The sequence below is a fragment of the Platichthys flesus genome, chromosome 10 (genome assembly GCF_949316205.1).
Source record: "Platichthys flesus chromosome 10, fPlaFle2.1, whole genome shotgun sequence".
Classification (NCBI taxonomy): domain Eukaryota; kingdom Metazoa; phylum Chordata; class Actinopteri; order Pleuronectiformes; family Pleuronectidae; genus Platichthys; species Platichthys flesus.
In genome coordinates this window covers 23,203,713-23,223,664 of record NC_084954.1, presented here as the reverse complement: position 1 = coordinate 23,223,664, position 19,952 = coordinate 23,203,713, and the positions used below count along the sequence as shown (strand labels likewise).

The window sequence follows — 19,952 nt, the reverse complement described above, 5'->3', positions numbered from 1 at the left end:
CATTACTGGCATGACAAGGAGATGCCACCTGAGATGTTTTCTACGCGGCACAGTGGAGGGGGCGCCATCATGATCTGGGGTGCTTTTTCCTTCAATGGAACAATGGAGCTCCAGGTTGTGCAGGGGCATCAAACAGCAGCTGGCTATGTGGAGATGTTGCAGCGGGTATCCCTCATGACTGAGGGCCCTCGTCTGTGTGGTAACGACTGGGTTTTTCAGCAGGACAACGCTCCAATCCACAATGCCCGTCTGACCAAGACTTTTTTCCAGGAGAATAACATCACTCTTTTGGACCATCCTGCGTGTTCCCCTGATCTTAATCCAATTGAGGATGGATGGCAAGGGAAGTTTACAAAAATGGACTTCAGTTCCAGACAGTGGATACCCTTCGTGAAGCCATCTTCACCACTTGGCGCAACATTTGCAGTAGCCTTTTGGAAACACTTGCATCAAGCATGCCAAAACGAATTTTTGAAGTGATCAACAATAATGGTGGAGCTACTCATTACTGAGTCAGTTTTTGACACTTTAATTTCTGTTTTAGGAGTTTTTTTGTTTTTTTTAGCTGTGGTCTTAAACTTTTGATCAGCTGATGAACAGCCTACTTCAGTTAAATTGTTGTTTTCAATAAATTGCCTGCTCACAACTTTTGGTCTCTTGTTCCCATTTCTTCTTTTTGCATTTTGAAACTCTACTTAGAACCTTCCTAAGATTCAACAGTGCAAAATGCAAATTCATGCAATTTTTTAACTGGTCTTAAGATTTTGATCAGGAGTGTATATAGATATAGACATGTAATTAAAGAGATAGATATAGATGAAGATATAGATATATGTAGATAAATATACATATTTATATGTATATATATAGATATACATATAAATATATAGAGATAGAGATATACTGTATGATTTCTGCACGCTGTGTTTGCGTCAGTGCTGACGTTCCTCATCACTTCCTGTTTGGCCGGAAACAAAACAAGCCCGTCATGTGACTTCGTCTGGCGCTTGAGTTGGGTCGAGTATGTGTCTGCTGGTGGTGAAGTCCATTTAAAAGGCGTCCAGAGAAGGTAGGTGAGGCTTCCTGCGTCCCTCAGTGGGGTCGTAGTGTGTACATCAGCGCCCAGAGGTTCACTCCAGCAGCGGGCTGTTGAATCCAAACAGGAAGTAGCTAATCCCCGCTAATTGCTAATCGGTTTACACGTTATGCTTGAACTTACTTAACTTTCACTCAACTTACTGACATGTTTAATGTCGCCTGTTTCCTCCCACACAGCTGCTGACACTACAAATCGTGGCCACCATGGCTGATGTGAGTATGTTCCGTCCTTGTCCCTCCTCCTGCTAGCTCGTCCCTCAGCCTGCTCTCACTGAGAGAACCGAGCATCACATGCTGCGACGGCACGTTGCATATGTCGCTTATACAACATGTATCTGGAGGGTGAATGACAGAAGTCGTGTCTCATGTCAGACTGATCAGAAAACCACAGCTTTAACCTGACAGATTCTCCAACGAGATCAAACCAGATGTTTGGTAAACACGGGACATCCCCTTGTATCTACACACCTCCGCTTTAACCCATCGACTCACTGTGTCTGTCAGTGACTCTCGTACTGGATCTTGCCTTCTTTGTCATTTTTTTTTGTCCAATGTGTTATTTTCTGTGCAGGATTTGAAGAGATACCTGTACAAACAGCTGCAGAGGTGAGTGTGACTTAATGCACCCAATGATAAAGCCATGTCCCCTGTTAGTGTCTGAATGTTTAGTATCTGATCGTTGTGATCTGCTGTCCCTCCTTCAGTGTGGAAGGTCTTCATGCTATTGTGGTGACAGACAGGGACGGTGTCCCCGTCATCAAAGGTAACAAACATTTCTGAATCCTAGAAAATCCCCTTCTTGACTTTTGTAGCTCTGTGTTTCCTCTGTCACATTAACACAACTGGGTTGTCTTTTTTTAATCCCTCTCAAGTCATATTGCTTGGCTTCTTCTCCTTTCTTTTTGCTTGGTCATGTGATACCCGGTTTCTCACTTCATCTTCTAATCCTTTTCTCATTAGTTTCATTGTGTATTTGATTGTCGTCAATTCTTGTTGTGTCACTGCAGTTGCCAATGACAACGCTCCAGTCCACGCTCTGAGGCCGGGCTTCTTGTCCACATTTGCTCTGGCCACAGATCAGGGAAGCAAGCTTGGTCTCTCCAAGAACAAGAGCATCATCTGCTACTACAACACCTACCAGGTCCGACAGCCACTCTGCACTCAGGATTATAATCTTAGTAGACTGCGATAGATTTGTCTGGTAAATTATTGAAACTTTCAGGTCAGGTTTAACCATCTCCCAAATGCAAACAATGTGTTATTATGACTGATAACACATTTGTTTAGAGCTGAAAAAAATACTCATCAGCTTGTTTATGAGGACTTTCACTCAGAATTAGTAGCAACACATGTCCTGTGTTGACTGAATACCTTCAGTCAAAGATGCTGACACACCACACCAACAGTCAACTGTTAGATCTTGTCAGATTGCTTTCTGACAAACTTTGCCTGTAATGTAAAAAAGTTTTGAACCTGACATGTTTCCTGTGTCTCTGTTTTACAGATTGTGCAGTTCAATCGATTACCACTGGTCATCAGTTTCATTGCCAGCAGCAGCGCCAACACAGGTACAATCTCGTTCGTGGTCACTGCTCACTTCAGTGCACTGCAAAGACACCATGAGGGGGCAATCTAATATTTTGGCCTCACTTTTAGAGGGTACTGAAAACAGAAGGGGCGAATACCCCTTTGCTAAAATATCTGTCTACCATCCATCATGTTAAAGGAAGAACTGAATACAGTGTATTTAGTGAGCAGTGCTACAACTGATTCACTTTCAGTTGTATCCCCCTGTTGAGCAGTCTTGTGCCCTCTTAGCCCAAGGAAATATTTGTCAGGACTGAGTTAATAAGTTTAACAGAGAGGTGACAAAATATGAACTACAAGCTTCAGACCCACTCAACAGTACAGTCATATCACATGCATGTGGGCACAGTTTGAATCTGAGTGCAATGTGTTCATCCACCACCAACACATAGCACGTTAAGATCAGTCAACATTCAGATTCACATTCAATTTAATTCATATAGTGCCAAATCACAACATACATGATCCCAAGGCACTTTACATCGTAAGGGTGAGAACTTCAAAATGTAGAGAAAATGTAATTTGTGATTTTCTTAGTTGACAGATCATTTCAATGCAAGCACAAAGTAACTCTTTTGGAGATTTCATTCAGAGCATGTGATTCTTTTTCTGTCAGATATTCATGGGACTATAAATAACCACAGTACGTCTGGTACATTGTGGAGGTGGTGAGGGGAGTGAAAGTCAGTGTCTGACTTTTATAAGAAAAAATGACCCCCCCAAAAATGTGAGCAAACTATGGTACATACCCACAATCTCTACACAACCGTCCACTATGGTCTACTAGTCCTGTTATAGCAACTCAACATTAGCTTGTGGCATGCGGCTGAGGGGTAGAGCGGTGGTCCTCATACCAGAAGGGTGGCAGTGTGATCCCTGTCTTCCCCATTTGGATCCCGAAGTGTCCTTGGGCAAGATGCTGAACCCCAAATTCCCTTGATGGCTGTACCAACCGTGTCTGTAATAGAAAAACGAGTGCTGCTAATAGATACACTGTATGAATGTGTGTTGAAATGGGTGATTGGCTAATTGTACTGTAAAAGGCTTTGAGTGGTCAAAAAGCCTAGAAAAGCTCTATATACATACAAAACATATATTAAGAAAAAAAAAAAAAGGAGCACATCTGTCTGGAAAAAGCATGAAACAAACCAAGTCACTGTTGCTGTTGAAAGAAGTAAAAAACCTTAATTAGAGTGGGTACTGCCGCCTAAAGATGGAGAGGATAAGAAGTGCACCTATGCATTGGGACACTCTGGCCTTCACCAGGGTGACTAACCTGAAGTGAAGAATGAACCGGACACGCATGATATCAGAGATTTTATAACTCATTATTTTAATAAACAGTGCAGATGACTAAAATTAGAGGAAAATACCTCAATAAACGATCCAGCAAAAATGAAAAAAAAAGGATATATTTTAAATACACTACAGTATTTTATATTCAGAATAATATAGCAGTATTCTATAGTCGGATGACTTGTGTGTAGAGGTGACGTTTTTGCCAGAGAACAGGGTCTGTGGGTCGTCACAGACTTAATGGTTCCTTCCTCCTTGTATTTCGGATGTTTGGCGAGGGCCCAGTTGACTGGTAAGCTAACAGCAACCCACTCTGTGTGTCCTCAGGCATCATCATGAGTCTGGAGAAGGAGCTGGCTCCACTAATAGAGGAACTGAGGCAGGTGGTGGAAGTCACATAAGCTCCGACAAGGAGGACAACCCTGAGCAAGATCACCTGCCTGGATCGCATCCTGCTCACTGAATCTCCATCTCTGCTGATGCATTCACATCCTGTGGGAAAATCTTGTTCGGAGGTTTTTTCCACAGTTCAGGATGAACATCTTCAGACGTGACTGCACCACGAGTGAACTCTCCTGTACACACTGTGTCTGTTGACGTTGCTTCCTGCTGTTTTCTGTAGAGTTAAGCTGCGCCTCATCTGCATCTTCACGGCTAAGAGTTTGTATGTCAAATCAATTCTGAATAAATGTTTCATTTTTAGCACCTAAACTGGTTTCCCTGACCTTTTTCATCAAGGTCATATACATATTCCTCATATTGTAGTCTTAATGGAACCATATAGCATTCACCTGAGAAAAATGGCTGCTCAGATTTTCTGAATGAGTGAGGTTGTCAGAATTGAAAGATATCCTTCCTCCAATCCCAAAAGAACCTCTCAATTTGAGAGCGTTGAGGCAAACATGTCGTGTCTCGCGTGAGATTGAAACATGAGAAGAATCCTGTGTCCCCATGTAATGTAGATGGCATTGTTATTAGTTTGATGGCTTTGTGCTGGCACCTCAAGTCTTTGGCATTGTTCAGGTGTGAAGTAAAAGGATTTGGAGCTTGGAGCAGGCTTTTAAATGCAAACCTTTCTTTTAAGGAGAGGAGAATTCCTCCATAGTTTAATACAGTGACTAAAGCAGATAGGTCATCCTGAGGTCCCGATACTGTCATATATGAACATGATGCATCACTCTTTGATAATGTTTGTGTAGTATGTAGTAACATGTATCTTAAATGCAGTTTTAGAAAAGTGACTGCGACTTGAGTCTTTTCATTGTAATCCTTCATTTCCAAATATTTTTTTATGACCATATTTATCAGTCTTAAAGGGACAGTGTGTACGATTTAGGTGAAAGGGATGTAAAGCCAGCAATTGAATATAAAATAATTCTAGTAATGTTTTCACTTGTGTGTTAAATCTAAATTGTAAAAGTTTTTTTCTTTACCCTAGAATGGGCCCTTTATATTAATTGCTTTATATTTACATCAGGAACGGGTCATGCTTACAGGGGCCGCCATGTTTTCTACAGTAGCCCTAACTGGACAAACTAAACACCTTTTGAGTTTCTAAGACAACTGAAGGCTACCACTGGTTCTCTCTCATGTTTGGAATGGGGGGGTGAGGTGAGGGTTGTCAGCTGCAAAATTCAACTTCACCACCGGATGTCACTAAATCCAACACACTGAACCTTCAAGTGAGTTCTCAACTAGTGTATCATCACGTATGTACACAGGTAAACACACAACTGGTTGACTGAGTGTTGCACTTTAGGATGGTTGGTAGTGTGACTGAGAAGCAAGGAGGGGCAGGCAGCAGTTCATTTTACAGGTAAAAACTTTATTCAAACAGGACACATAAATCAGAGGCAAAAAAACGAAACAAGTTCGTCACTTGGAAATGAAAAGTTAGTGCGGGAAACTTTCACAGTGAAGAAAAACCCTGTCGGCCCTCTTTATTATCCCAGAGAGTGAAGAACTCTCACTCACTGTAGCCAATCAGGCACAGTCTGAGTCCCTCTCCCCTGTACTGGTGCTTTGTCATTTTCAGTTGTACCTTGATGAAACTATCAATGGAATTCTCCCTCTCAAAAGGCAGACTCTAAACATATTAAATATTTCCTTTATTAATTGAATCTCATGTGACTTTTTAAATAAACTATGATTCTATGATACAATATGTGTTAGTTTTATTGCTGAAGAATAATGCTACACAATGATGCTGCATACTGTAGCATGTTAAAACATACAGTTTTAGTCACAAACAACGGGTGGAGGGATAAAGCAGCCAAGTGAGACCAGAAACAGGAGACTCGTCAAAAATGAAGCCTCTTTACATCTTGAAGCAAAATGCAGTCACGTCCAAGCTGTTGGCGTCCAGTCAGCACACTCAGGAAAACGAGTCTCAGTGTTTTACAGGCTAAAGTCCCCCCCCGACTTGAACAGTGTTCTTTACTGTTCATCTAGCTCATCCTTCATTAAGGTGAGGCTTCTCTCCATCATCTGCGCTCCCACTGACGGCAGTCATCGACCTTTTCTTAACTGGGACTGCAGACAAGAAAGAGAAATGGTCACTGCTGGCTGCAAAAGCCCCAATGCAACAAAACTTATCCTTTCAATTGAGTATTTCTTTTTACAGTTTTAGGCCAATGCCAAGTAAATCAAATTGCTGGACCCATTGATTTGACTGAGTTCAAGTCATCCTCTATATTGATTTGAATAAAAGTAGCCAACCTCTGAGATTCCCCTAAACTCAATCAAATATGTAAGAGGAAGACATAGAAGAAGAGTGAATTGTACAGGGTTGCCTACAGATCAGTATATTACATACTTGAGCTTTCAATTAACTTTTCAATTAACTTAACATCAAAAGTTATACTTAAATTAATGGGATAATTCCTCTGTGGGGTGTGAACCCCTCTCCACCTGAATTTTTACAGTTTGTGAGACTGTCTTTGCATATTTAAAAGATCTACTTATTTAGCTCATGCTTGTCATGTTTCTTAAAATGCCTTGATTGTCCAGCAATGAGTCGGTGGTTTAAGATACATGGTTTTTTTACAGTAATAAGGAAGTGGGTGAGTATTGACTTATACCCACATTCAATTTGTTAGTGTTGCTCAAAGTGAAACTTCTGCCTCCGACACATGGATCCATTACATTGTAATACTGAGTCATGAGATGTTGTAACAAGCTGCTTTCCCTCGACCCGCCTTGTCGTCTTCAACTGAAACTCAATTGGTGGTTTTCTTGTTTTCCAGAAGGATTTTTCATCAACCCCCATGAAAATGAGCAGTTAACTGTGTAAAAACATCCAGCCTGAGCAGCCTCACCAGTTTCCACCTCAGAATCTTGATCCACTCGTCTCCCTCCACAGCCGACTTTGAGCAAAGATAAAATGTCCTCTCAGGAAACACCATGCTGTCAACACACAGAAGAGGAAGGAAGGAAGACTTCTAAATTACATTTGTATCCACAACAGTTGTATATTTGCAATTCAAAGTGTTGACACAGATGAAACTTCAACTCCATCGTTGGTCTTTTGAGAAGGAGGAGAGCTGTGTCTCAATTCGCGGGCTGTTTTTCAACCCCCGAGCAAAGGAGGCTCCACCAGGTGGATTCTTTCTGGTCCAACATATCCCATGATTCAGTGCGCTTCTGTGAACAACCTGTTTCTCAGATTACATACGGCGGAAAAAAGCGTGTTGAAAACGTCAGAATAATATATTTTTAAATGTAACTACTCAGCCGAACAACTGATGGTGTTAAGAGTAAATCTTATTTCAAAGTTTGGCTGGGTAGGCCGGTCCTCCGAAGGGTGCTGCCCCTGCACTGAGGGCTCTTCTGGCTGTGTGCTGGCTCAACACAGTACAGTCCTGAGACTGACAGCAGTAGAGCAGAAGAGAGAAGATACAGAAGTGTTTCTGGAAAATGATCACATTGCTGCTGCATAAAGTGAGAAGGAGAGGAAACAGATTCAAATGTAAAATTAGTGAGCGGTGTTAGACATTGTGTAAAAAGGTAGAAGTTGGTCAGTGGTAGTAATCTATGCCTAGTTCCTGCTCATGTGCACTTCTCCTTCCCTCCCCCTGTTTCCTTCTGTTTTTCACCAGATCAAACTTCCCCTTTTTCAAACAACACAAACGATTTTTCTGCCACGGGGAAGTCCAGCTCAGAAAGTAACATTCAGTGTGGCCACAGACTGGAGGCGAAAGTCCAATCTTCATAAATCTGTATATTGACATATTGTTAGTGTCCATATCCAATACACATTGGGTTATCACTCTATCATATCACATATGTTTCATTGTTTTCAAGTAATTTAAATAGATAGAACGCTGAGATTTAATGATTCAATTATGCTTTATAAAGTGTCCAAAGTGTCCAAAGTTTCTATATTTTCGTCTTCTAAATCCACTTGCATGAAGCCTATCAGTTGCAAAAATGTATCTGTATCATGAAAGCCACCACATTTGACAGCTTCACTTCAGCTCCATCAATTGTCACTACCAACACTTAACAACCTAGAACATCACAACTGTTGAATAAGACAAAAAGAGCCAGCTGGGATTTCATTGTCAATGGCTTTGTTACTTGCGAAACAGTGTCAAGGAGCATAGTTGGAGATTGAACTATGGCAATAAATGATGAAAGGATGAAAGGGCATAAAGTTCATGGTAATTTCATTCATTTGGTGAATGCATTGTTGTTCTATTAAAGAACTTTTTAACATAGTATGCACGCTGTTAAAAGGATGTGCGTTTACTTTTTGTAGGACAGCCGGCCTTTAGTTTGTGCGTACGCATGGTCTCAGGAAGTTCTGAGCTCGTTTGTACTCTGCGAACACATTTAGGTAAGAGGATATTGATGAATCCCACATTTGTGCATCATATGCCCAATCATTAACTGGCTGCAGAAGTACAGATGCAAAAACAATTCACATATATCTTTCAAGAACACAACACAACTATAAAAAGGACAGGAGGAGTAACGCATTTAATGTGAGTGACTGTGTATGGAGCATGTGTGTTTAATCACAGGTGGTAGGTGTAGACTAGGGTTGTATGTTAATGAGTCCTGGCACGTTCAGATTTGACCTGGAGAAAAATGCCTGTCACTGGTTTGGTGGGTGCAAGTTAGCAAAAATGGATTCTTCAGTGCAGGGCTCTGTTCTGCATTATTCCACATTGCTGTGGCGTTGTCTCTTAGAAAAGCCTGATACTGTAAATCAACCCTTAATACCTTTATTATCTTCGTTCAAATGATCATTTTCATATGATGTCTATTCCCAAAAAAAAGTGCTACTCCACACAAAACCAAAACGTTGGTGTTTTGACAGGCACGGTTTGTGATTTCAAAATTGACAAAACTTAGCCATGATAGCAAACATAGGGTGAATACTTAATTGTAACTGATTAATATAACTTTAAACCAAAGTTTATTTAGTTAATGACACTACAAGTTGAGAATAAATGTCCTCAGTGCAAGTTGAATCACTAGAATCGCCTTCAATTCTATATTCTGATAAATTGATAACATGGCGTGTTGCCCTTAGCCTCTTCTTGGCCTCTACTCTTGTTACTTAATTTGAAATGGCTCCAGTTGTTGCTCTCAGTGCTGATCAATGACTGACCATCACTTACCAGAAGCAGTTGACTCTGTCCTGAGAATAGTCGAACTGGACTGCAGAGCAGGCTCTCAGATCCAGGGTTCGAATGGGCTCCTCATCCTGCACAGACACACAACAGCTTTAATCTAAACACAATCCCAAACTGTCCGGTGTGACGATGGACAGGGCCGGCCCTAGCACATTTGGCGCTCTAGGCAAGCTTCACTCCTGGCGCCCCCCCACACGAAAACTTATTATAAAATTATTTCTTTCTTCGTCGAAGTTGCTTGGACACACACACTCTAACCATAAGCCTCAATGTGCTAGCATGTTCTGACAACACCAAGGAGGTTCGTACCTCAATTTTTGCCTTATTTTACCCTAATGTTAGATACATTTTTTTAATGTCAAAGTATTGGTTGGAGATATATGTTATGGGTCGCAAAATTGATACCACAGCAACAAAGTATATCTGTAGAATACAGCCTGAATGCAGCAGCAGTAACAACACGGAGCCTTCAGTTCCACATCCAGACTGCATCTTATTCAAATTAAACACAATTTCAAGTACAAGCATTTCTTTGAGTGTAACTGCATTTTAAAGTGCATAAAACATACATTCAATTATTATGGTGTCTCTTTCCTCCAAACATCTTAAGATACATCATCACTCATAAAGAAATATAAACATTTACAATATAGACATATTGAACATTAGCTTGTAACTGGTCTTTATAAGGCACAATAACAATACATGAATTACAGAGTCTGTGTGTGTCAGAGCTGAACTACACACTGTAAAGTAAACAATATACTATCGCGACCCGCCTGCAAGACGACGTGCAGGTAAAAGAAACACCTATACAGGCGAATGTAGCCCCGCCCACCTAGTGCGCGAGTGTCTCTCCTCACTGCCCAGCGGAGTTTCTAAGTTTTACCAGTCAACACGTCTTAATGACACCCGTGGTGATCAAGCGAGGCTTTATAAGCTAACGTAGGTCACTCTCACCCACTACTAACCTGTAGAATACAGGATGGAAGCAGCAGCAGGAACGACACGGAGCATTCAGTTCCTCATCCAGACTGCATCTGACCGTACGGGGTGCAACTGCTCCCGTGCCAAACGTTCCACCTGAGTGCTGCTGTCATTTACTGATTTCTCTAATGAAACTACTTAAATTACTGTCAGAGTAATTAAATACAATGTTTTTTGGCCATACCACATAGAGAAGGGGGCGCAAAAATATATATTTTTTTTTTTTGCTCTGCGCAGTTTTTGTCGCCCCCCTCTGAGTGGCGCCCTAGGCAACCGCCTATGTCGCCTGTAGGAAAGACCGGCCCTGACGATGGAGACAGGTGACACTTAACACAATATCTTCCAGCCACATCATGTACTCACAAATCCTAAAAAGCAGACTCACCATTTTGTCTTTGAAGTACTTGAGGTCATAACGGTTGAGTGTGAACCATCTCTGCTTCCAATTCTGCAAAAAAAGGTTGACATGTCTTTATGTGTTAAATGTCACTCCACTCACTGCACTGTGTTCAAACACTGTGGATCACTACAGTTACAGCAGCAACACAAAGTAGGTGAACCCTTTTAAACTGCGGTGTTTATTTACAATGTGTTTTAAAATGCCATCAGATCTTCATCTACGAGACAATCCTAAACCAACACATTCTATTTGAACTAATAAAACACAAATCCTGATATTGCTCATATAACATCAGATTGTTCTTATGACACAGAAAAAAGCTATCTCAAGTCAGGATTTAGCAAAGCTGGAGTCCAGCCAATGAAAGAAGATGTGTGTGTGTGTGTGTGTGTGTGTGTACATGTGTGATCGAACTTCTCATACATTTTGAACCACACTCAACCAAAAGGTTTATGCGCAACAATATTGAATTTGTTTAAAAATGGAAAAGGGGAATTTAGATTTCCACCAGTCCACGTTGAGCCCTCTAGTTAAAACCCACAGTGGGCTCGACTTGTGTTGACAAACCATAAGGGCTCAGGAAAAATGTTGAATTGTTTGAATAGAATCTGCAGCACAGCGTATTCATTTGTGGCCACATGTGTCCAGACGACCTTGGAATGTGGTCTGAGTGATTGAATCTCAAGTAGGTCCTTCCCTGGGTGTTTTCACACCTACAGTTAGGCTGTTCAATCCCTCAGGACGTACATTGATACCTGACCCGTGTTAGGAAGTTTCCTGGAAGCTGGTGAAAGGAGAACTCAGGCAGCAGCTGATGTCTTATGCAGAAGGTTTGAATGTAGACTTGATGCATCAAGGAGACCAGAAGGTGGAACAATATACAAACGCCAACAGAGTAACATGAGCAGTTGTCACCACCAAGTCTGAAGATGTCTTCCACAGCATCAACATATATCTCCCTCTTCTTGCGTCACCCATTCCAACAGCACATGAATGGCTAGATTTGCTTTCACTCTCTATGTTACACGTGGTGTGTTTGCAACCTATTGGATAGTTCAGCCAAACACATGCATTCCTAAATCACATTGTGTCCTTTTGTCTTGCCACTGGTGAAACATACAAAAAGGTTGGAGTACGGTGACTCTCTGTCTGGGGCATCTGAGTTAGATATGAAAGAACCTCAGCATAGAAACTACAATGTACTGTTAGTAGGCCCTTTATCTATAACCTGACCTTGGGTACTGCTTGGAGAGAGAAGGGAGGATGTGTGGAATGGGGCCGTCTATATTCTCCTAATGGTGTACAGATGTAAGATGTCTCATGTAATGTGTGAGGATGATCAAAAATGTCTCAACAACCGGAGCATTTTGAGAACATTTATCAGAAAACCAGTTCCTTCCAATGGGTTCACGTCATTATTAATACCACTATGGAAGTCTTGTGGCTGAAGTCACGGGAAGTAAAAGATTCCCTGTGAAGCGGTGACTTCAAGATTTCAAGATTCAAGAGTTTCTTCTTCTCTTGTACTCTACCATGTGGTGTAAGTCTCTGTTCCACTGCACTCACCTTTACAAATGCTCCCTGTTTCACCAGATAGCCTTCCTTCGTGCCCAGCTGAAAAGACATGCATGTTACCAGGTCCATGGCTACTGGATATTTATGATTTAATACAAGTTGGATCTGGGGCAAACACATCATCATTCAATAGCCACTCATTGGCCTTTTCCCTTCATGTTAAGGAGGATAAATTAACTTCCGTGTTTCCAGCAGGAAAAGCCCTTGTTACTCAAAGTGACAGTGACTGTGTGAGCTGATGCTGATTTGCACATGTTTGGTTGCAACACCTTAAAGACGGGTGAAGGCGTTATTTGTCTACTGTTGTCAGCAAATGGTCATCTCACAAAATATTTTCCAGGTGTTACTTATTTGGAAAAAAATAAATAGTCACACTACTAGTTAATGCCAAAAGCAGTAGTGTTACAGTAACACATCACATCATTGTAATGCCCACGGTTCCAACAGAACTATGGTATGGCAATAGAACATTATTTTCACAGGCGTGGGGGGGGGGGGGGGGGGCGTCTTACAGAGGGTGCATTCGCCACAAGGTCTTTTTCTGTGCGGCCCGACTGTATGGCTGTGTGAACTCTCACGGACTCGTAGATGGACGGCTCCTCCACTCGCAGCGGGTAGGGACTCTTCAGCACAATCAGGGTTCCTGGTTGAGAAGCAGAGGGGAGGTTTCAGGCCGGACTAGCAGAGGAGAAACACTACTAAACGTTTGTGGGTGTTTTCTCTTATAATTAATTCATTAAAAAAAACATTGTACATATGTTCAGAACTGGCATTGCAATGCGTCCTGAATGTGTCTCCTGTAACCACTTCCCTGCTCTACATGCAAATTAACACGGGTGTCATTTGTGTCAGTTAAGCCCATATTATGTTGTTTTGAGCCAGTCTGAGTTTACAGATGTGTCCGATGATACTGTTTGTGTGTCTGTGTCGGCATGAGGGCGAGAGAGAAGTCAGGAGGTGCTGAATGAATCTCGTGCTGCTACATTGAAGAAAAGTATCAGTCATAATGTCGTGGTCAGTGTTGATATTTTGTATATGTGCACAGATAAGAGTAGAAATAGGTTCAGTTCATGGTGAAACTGCAGCAGGTCAGAGGTCATCAGGTGAGAAGCCGGTCCTTCATATGTGGCCCAGGACACATTCGCAATGACACTCCACAAAGAATGTAGAGAGAGGTGACCCAGACCGCCTCCAAATGTGGTCTTGATGAGAACAAATCCAATCTGGATGTGTTCGCATTTGTACTTAGAGCGGTCCACTTGTGATCGGATCATGTTAATACCCGGTGGGTACGGGGCCAATCACAACAGAGGAACAGATAACTGGGCCTCAGTAGAAGCGATGGGCAGATGAGCACTGATCTAGATGCTCAACCAAGTAGCTTGGTGCCAAACCGTGCAGGTCATTAAATCCATGAACGTCAACAGCAGTATTTAAAAAATCTGTGCTTAAACACTGATAAAGGGAAGCAAACACGGGGGAGATGTGATCATGCTTACGGGATCTAGTTTGCGGCTGCATTTTGAACACCATGAAGCAGAGTTTTGTGAGGTATGTTAACACAGCATTTCAATAATCCAGGCAAGAGGTAATACAGTCATGAATCACTCTCTGAAAATATTTTAAAGAAATGGATTGATTCAATTCTAGAAATAACATAAGAAATATAATATTATTTTAACATGAGAATTCTCTTCCCGTTATAAATGAAGCCAAACTGCTCTGATGTAAATGTTGCCATCTTGTGCTGAAGACATCATTTTGGGCGCAAGTCAGTCTCACAAGTCACTCATGAGGTCTTAGCCCGTTTGTATGGCATCAAATATCTCATTAAGACTAAAATGATCAGAAACAAGGAACAATTGGACATAGATCAGTGTGATAATAATTTTTCATAACATTTTTCTGTTTCCCATTCAATAACATAGAGGGGGGCGGGGTTTATGATCTATAGTGCAGCCTACAGGGGGTGATTGAGATGCTTTGGCTTCCCTTTTGGGGGGCAGTCATGTTGTCCATCTTGATTTACAGTCAATGGGTCAAATAATCGGGATTGTTTTGTATTCCTGACACATTCCTACTTAAGAACATTTCAGACTGCTGTCTATTTCTACTTGAGTTGTAGTTACAGAGTTGTGTTGGAAGAAGTGAGTTCCAGGCAACCTTTACCATGAAAATATTGAACCAGAGATTTTGCATTTGCCTTATAGTCTCTAAAATAAGCATCAACTGAGGGGAACCAAAAGGGCGTTGTGCAGTTTTGTTACATAAACTGGTAACATGCAGTACAGTGCAGCCAGCGAGGATCGGAAGTTGTGTGTACCTGAGTCACTGCCCAATAGAGGCTGGTTGGCAAAGTGGTAGACAAAGTCGTGAAGGTTTGCAAACTCGTTGAAGCCGAACACGTAGCTGCTGTCTTTGCGCGTCACGTGAAAATGTTTGACAGAATCCTTCGCCCTGACAAACAAAAAAACATTTCACGTTGCACTTGTCAAGGACATCGACTTGGTCTGCACAGAAATCTTCAAAAACTTGCTGCAGTGGGACATTTCCACTGGGAGCAAGAGCAGAGATAATCCATCACTTGGTAAATATCCATCTTATGGAATTTCAGAGATGAGAGATAGAAGCCAAAGGTTCTATTAATGTTTAAACAGCCCACAACTGTCGACATGCTGATCTGAACTGCTTGATCAAAGAATGAATAAACAGATTTATGAATCCAATCAGGTATCCACTGCTGACTTCTGGTACTGGACAGTTTTCGGTACTTGTTCTAACATACACAGTAAAGTATTAGGGTTCTATAGCCAACCCTGGATTAATAAAACCAGATAAGTCACCTCAGATTTTAGTACTTTAAAGTAGGTTCATCGGTTCAACTAATCAAACCAATGGTGTAAGTCGTTCAGTTAGAATAACATTGTTGTAGAACAAACTGACCTGACGGAGAGGGCAAAGCAGTCTACTCCCTCATTACTGTTTCTCAGGAGATAACTTCCATCGGTGCCGTTGGATAAGAGAAGAGCCTCTGCAGCGTGGCGGGACAAGTCATGGTGGTACCACCTTCAACAAAGAAAAGAAGAAACAACTATACCTCAATACCATGGTGAGCTGAGGAGCCATATTGATCAGTTTGAGCTAAGTGACCATTGTCTTCATGTCTCATTCCATCCATTATGAAATAATACACCGGCATGATTGAGTTGTTTGAAACCAAAACAGTGTCTCTGAAATCCAAGTCCATAGAGCCCGTAGGCCTCCATGTTCTTCTCTTTCTGCGTTAATACAGGTGTTCCTGGCTGCTCTTCCTCTATAGAACACACTCTGTTGTACGTCAGTCCCATGAACAGACACACACAAAAAAGTGTCCATCGCAGCCTAGAATAATGTAGAGGAATTGACCTCAGATCAAACCTCACAGTGCTGCACAGGTGCAAAGGAAACCAGCATACGGATGTGAAAGCTCAATATTTGCATCAAGAGTAAATGAGAGTGAGTAAAGAAAAATCTCTCAGAAAACAATCACCAAAATAAAAGAAGCATCTTATTATCTGGATACTTCTTCAGTCAGACTTGATCTCGCCCAACATTCAAAAAACAAAATGCCTCCCAAACGGCTTTCTGCCATGCCTCACGGATCAAAAATAAATTAAATCTTTAATTACATCTTTAAATCAAAGGCATGCTCTATGCATCTGCACATTTTAAGTCACAGAGCAAAGACTTCCAAATCCCTGAAAACGCTCTGTATCAATATAACTGGTCCAGGGACTGTGACGACCCCCTCATATAAATATGGCCGTCTATTGCCCTGGAAGACAGAGGTAAGTCCACTGCTTTCCTCTTGATTTATGTCCTAAAAGGCATTTGTTCATACATGTAAGTAACATGTATGGTGGTGACTTGTTTGCTTCTAGCAGGTCTTCATTTTCCAGCATCAGGAGAAAGGCAGAGTAGAGCTTTCAAATCAAATCAGCAGTGTCTTACCCCAAAGTCCCCAGTTCGTCGCTCGTGTCTTCATCTCTGTAGAAGCTCATCTCTGCAGGAACCACCATCCGACTTCAGCAGCCATGCAGAAGTGAAAGCTGTCAGCTCAGATAAGACACGCCTAAGAGGAAATACGCTTTACCAACACCTATTTGGTATATTGCTGTTTTCTCTCTGCACTTCCATGCTCACGACAAATCACTGAAACAGCCAGTGAAATCATTCCTGCAGCACAAGTCACCCGGCTAGAAAAAGGAGATCTGAAGACAGGCCGGTGTTTTACTCTGTGCTGCGTATGGCTCAGGGAAAAGTGTTTTTATTAATGTTCTGGATTAATGAGCGATACATTTATTGTAAGCACATGAAATGTAATTCATAAATATATTTAACAAGTGGTCAGTTCAGTTTCGCAACATTAAAAAATGCACCCAAGCCAGTTGACACAAGCGAGAAGAAGAAGATAGAAGAAGATACATTTATTGGTCCAACACACATACGACATGCAAATGGGGGGAAATTTGTTCTCTGCTTTTGTCCCATCTGGTGAACACACAGAGCAGTGGGCAGCCATGCACAGCGCCCGGGGAGCAGATGTAGGGGGAGTAAGCTGCCTTGCTCAGGAGCACTTAGACAGTGGAGTGGGGTAGGCACTTAGACAGTGGGAAACAGATCCAGGTGTTGTCCGTCCAGGTATGTTTTTGTGTTGTCACTCCATGGAGTCGGCACTAGAGACCACCGTTGGATTCTCGGCTGTCATACAGAAGCACTGGGTGTTTTCCTGTATTTCTGCTGGACTTGTTTGGGGGATTTAATGGAGAAGTGTGGGTTTTTTTGTGGAAGTGCTCGGCTCAGTCTGGTAACCGTATTACAAAACACAGAAAGACGTCTTCATCCCAGACATTTAAATACAACTCACAAACTGCACTAGGTCTGAACAACAACCTCTTTTATTATCATCACCATTATTAATAGTATTTGTATTGCCATGTCTTAAACACAACAATTTTAGCTGGTTTCTATATTACATCAAATACAATCAGTACAGAGTGAGTAGTGGTCAAGGTTTGTTCAAGGTACTGTATCAAAGTTAAGGCTGAGAGAAAATCCCCCATTTGGTTTATGGGCATAGAGGCAGCAAGGTCACTTCACTTGAAACTTCCTGACTGGGCTCAGGTTTTCTATCACATGTGTTCACACACCTGACACAACCAGTAGTTAGAATGGCATCCAGTTCCAAATCCACATTAAACCATTGTCACAAGATATGGGATGGTATTAACAGCAGTGCCCAGGTACAGGTGTTGATTTGAGGACACCTTGTCATCATATGCAGCGCAGCTGTCATAATTCATTAACACAAATATGACACTTAAAGGCCACACCAGTGGTTCTGTATGTTCAGTGTTCAGGACGCAGCGTTCAACATCCTTCATGACTTCCCTCTGCTCCTCAGAAACACAGCAGCCATGTTTGAAGTCAAGGGGATAAGCAACCATTTAGAAAATGGAAGTATAGACAGAGGTAGGATACAAAAATCCGTTGGCTCAGATTTGTTTGAGGAGTAGAGCTGATCCGAGTGAACATCGAGTCTGGAGTCATTTCTGCCCGGCATACAATGGAGTGAATGTTTTTCAATTCAATCTGAGCTTGAACTTTTTCTTCTTCACGATCAACACCAAAGGGCTTTTTTTCAAATTCATACCTAACTGAAAATAAAGACACCAAGAATACATCCATTCATGTAAAACTGTGCTTCTGAAAACAGTCAAGTAAACATGAGTTGCAATTAGGAAGGAGCACAGCGTCACTGACAGGTTCCTTCAGTAATCCATCCCTGGATATTTGTTGCTACCTTATCAAACAGTAACATCAGTTTCAAATTAACCCTTCAATCTTTTCAGTTAATTTTGTTTGATCAGGGGTGAAAATAATATAAATATGGAGAGAGCTCAGCTTCTGTCTTTGTTCTATGATAAGTGTTGTCATGTCTTTCACGTATAGATGATGAGTCACTGGGGTTCTGAATGGAGGAGGTTGTTTACAGCAATACAAGATCAGAAAATAAATAAACAGACTGGTCCAGAATCAAGCAAAACTGCAGAGAGAAAATCATTTCCCCATCTCTTAAGCTCCTTCAGCTCAAAGAACAGTAAACACATTCCAGCTACTCTAAACATGTCAGGGGATAAGTGTGTGTGTGTGTCTGCGTGTGTTAGTGTGTGTCACGTGGGCAGTGTGAGCTCATGATCAGTGTTAAATGATCCATGAAGTGAGAACCTGGCAGATTGGCTCACACACAGCGATCCTGTCTCTAAATTATTTGATATAGTTTGATACCCACTGTCTCTGTTCAAGCATCAACAATCTCCATGGTAACTTAGTAACTCCATCCAAAGTGGAAGGCCACACGATGTGGCTGAAAGTCATAAATAAATAAAAGATTTGTTCCATTCAGTTGCAGGGGGTTCGGCCGACTTCCCCTGGTTCAGCCTGGTGGCTCACTATTGTAACTGCAGCGCAAAGGCCAGTGGAGGCTGGTCTCAAGGTGGTTAAGGCTAATAAGTCTCTCTGGCAGAGGACATGTCCTATCATTCTTTCAGCAGAGTGAAGCAGTGCAGCAGAACGTGAACATGTGAAGAATCCTCTTCTGCCTTTGACGTGCACACGAATCCAGCATGTGAACGTCAAAAGTCTCTTCTAAAAAAAAAAATCAGCTCTTTCTTTCCCTGGTCAAATCAAACAGCTCTCTGTCTGTCTGTATGTGTGTCTGTGTGTGTCTGTGAGGTCAGGACACCACTGAGGCTGTGCTGGGCTCCAGGCTGGGGTTGTCGGCGCACACCGGCAGCCGGTTGACTCTGTGGTGGCTCAGGTTCCATCGCAGCATTCTCTTGCGGTAGTTCTCTGACTCCACCTTTTCCACATGAGAGGAGTTCAGGGCAACGGTGCGGTGCACGGTGCTGTGCACAGCTCGAAACAACATCCTGCAGAGGTGAACACACAAAATCCAAAGTTCACCAAGTACATTCTGCTCCCCCACTCATACAAATACACTTACTTCACATATATTCATTTAATTTAACATTCCCCACTTCTTCACCCTGTAAACTGCTGCTTCATTTGACTTTGATTTCACTATGTTATATGTTATACATATATTCATATTATTTAATTTAAAATTCCCCCATCCTTCACCCTGTAAACTGCTGCATAACTTGACTTGACTGTTATATGTTATATGTTATGTTACATGGTATGTTATTTTTCTATTTTGTAAAGTCGTCTACTGTGTAGATGTTGCCTGCCATGTCACCAGAATTTCACTGCTCCGATGACGCTGTCATTGGTGCATGTGACAATAAACTTTGATTTTTGATTTG

General features: G+C 41.8%; 3 protein-coding genes across 7 annotated transcripts in view; 1 reads left to right on the top strand and 2 right to left on the bottom strand.

Annotated features, from left to right (window-relative positions):
* Positions 1-943: 943 nt before the first annotated feature.
* Positions 944-4,692, top strand: lamtor3 (late endosomal/lysosomal adaptor, MAPK and MTOR activator 3). Its single transcript, XM_062397099.1, has 7 exons — positions 944-1,069; positions 1,276-1,311; positions 1,670-1,704; positions 1,803-1,861; positions 2,106-2,239; positions 2,603-2,666; positions 4,309-4,692. Exons 2-7 carry the CDS (start codon positions 1,303-1,305, stop codon positions 4,380-4,382), a joined length of 375 nt encoding a protein of 124 aa, XP_062253083.1. The 5' UTR covers positions 944-1,069; positions 1,276-1,302; the 3' UTR covers positions 4,383-4,692.
* Positions 4,693-5,785: 1,093 nt separating this feature from the next.
* Positions 5,786-16,708, bottom strand: dapp1 (dual adaptor of phosphotyrosine and 3-phosphoinositides). 2 transcript variants are annotated; one of them, XM_062397098.1, is made up of 9 exons: positions 16,576-16,708; positions 15,529-15,651; positions 14,909-15,042; positions 13,098-13,228; positions 12,577-12,624; positions 10,996-11,058; positions 9,609-9,694; positions 7,299-7,386; positions 5,786-6,513 (listed from the first exon to the last, which is right to left on the bottom strand). In XM_062397098.1, the coding sequence occupies exons 1-9, from the start codon at positions 16,641-16,643 to the stop codon at positions 6,490-6,492; spliced, it is 765 nt and encodes a 254-aa protein (XP_062253082.1). In that variant the 5' UTR covers positions 16,644-16,708; the 3' UTR covers positions 5,786-6,489. The 2 variants fall into 2 exon arrangements, 1 of the variants encoding a protein (XP_062253082.1); XR_009922038.1 differs by having other exon boundaries at positions 6,462-6,513; positions 9,599-9,694.
* Positions 16,709-17,500: 792 nt separating this feature from the next.
* Positions 17,501-19,952, bottom strand: part of atp10d (ATPase phospholipid transporting 10D) — a 38,669-nt gene continuing 36,217 nt past the window's right edge. For all 4 annotated transcript variants that reach the window (XM_062396593.1, XM_062396592.1, XM_062396595.1 and 1 more), the window contains one exon: positions 17,501-19,556. In XM_062396593.1, coding sequence (XP_062252577.1) covers positions 19,361-19,556 — 196 coding nt within the window. In that variant the 3' untranslated portion in view covers positions 17,501-19,360. The remainder of the gene's footprint in view (positions 19,557-19,952) is intronic.

What these genes read in the sequence shown, in the direction of transcription:
- dapp1 (XM_062397098.1), bottom strand. Translation starts at nt 16,643, where the DNA reads ATGGTGGTTCCTGCAGAGATGAGCTTCTACAGAGATGAAGACACGAGC. An exon ending in TGCTTTGCCCTCTCCGTCAG is followed by an intron (nt 15,043 to 15,528) that starts GTCAGTTTGTTC and finishes TTTGTTTGTCAG; the next exon opens with GGCGAAGGATTCTGTCAAAC. An exon ending in AGTACTTCAAAGACAAAATG is followed by an intron (nt 9,695 to 10,995) that starts GTGAGTCTGCTT and finishes GTGTCTGTGCAG; the next exon opens with GATGAGGAGCCCATTCGAAC.
- lamtor3 (XM_062397099.1), top strand. An exon ending in CGGTGTCCCCGTCATCAAAG is followed by an intron (nt 1,862 to 2,105) that starts GTAACAAACATT and finishes GTGTCACTGCAG; the next exon opens with TTGCCAATGACAACGCTCCA. An exon ending in GCTACTACAACACCTACCAG is followed by an intron (nt 2,240 to 2,602) that starts GTCCGACAGCCA and finishes TCTGTTTTACAG; the next exon opens with ATTGTGCAGTTCAATCGATT.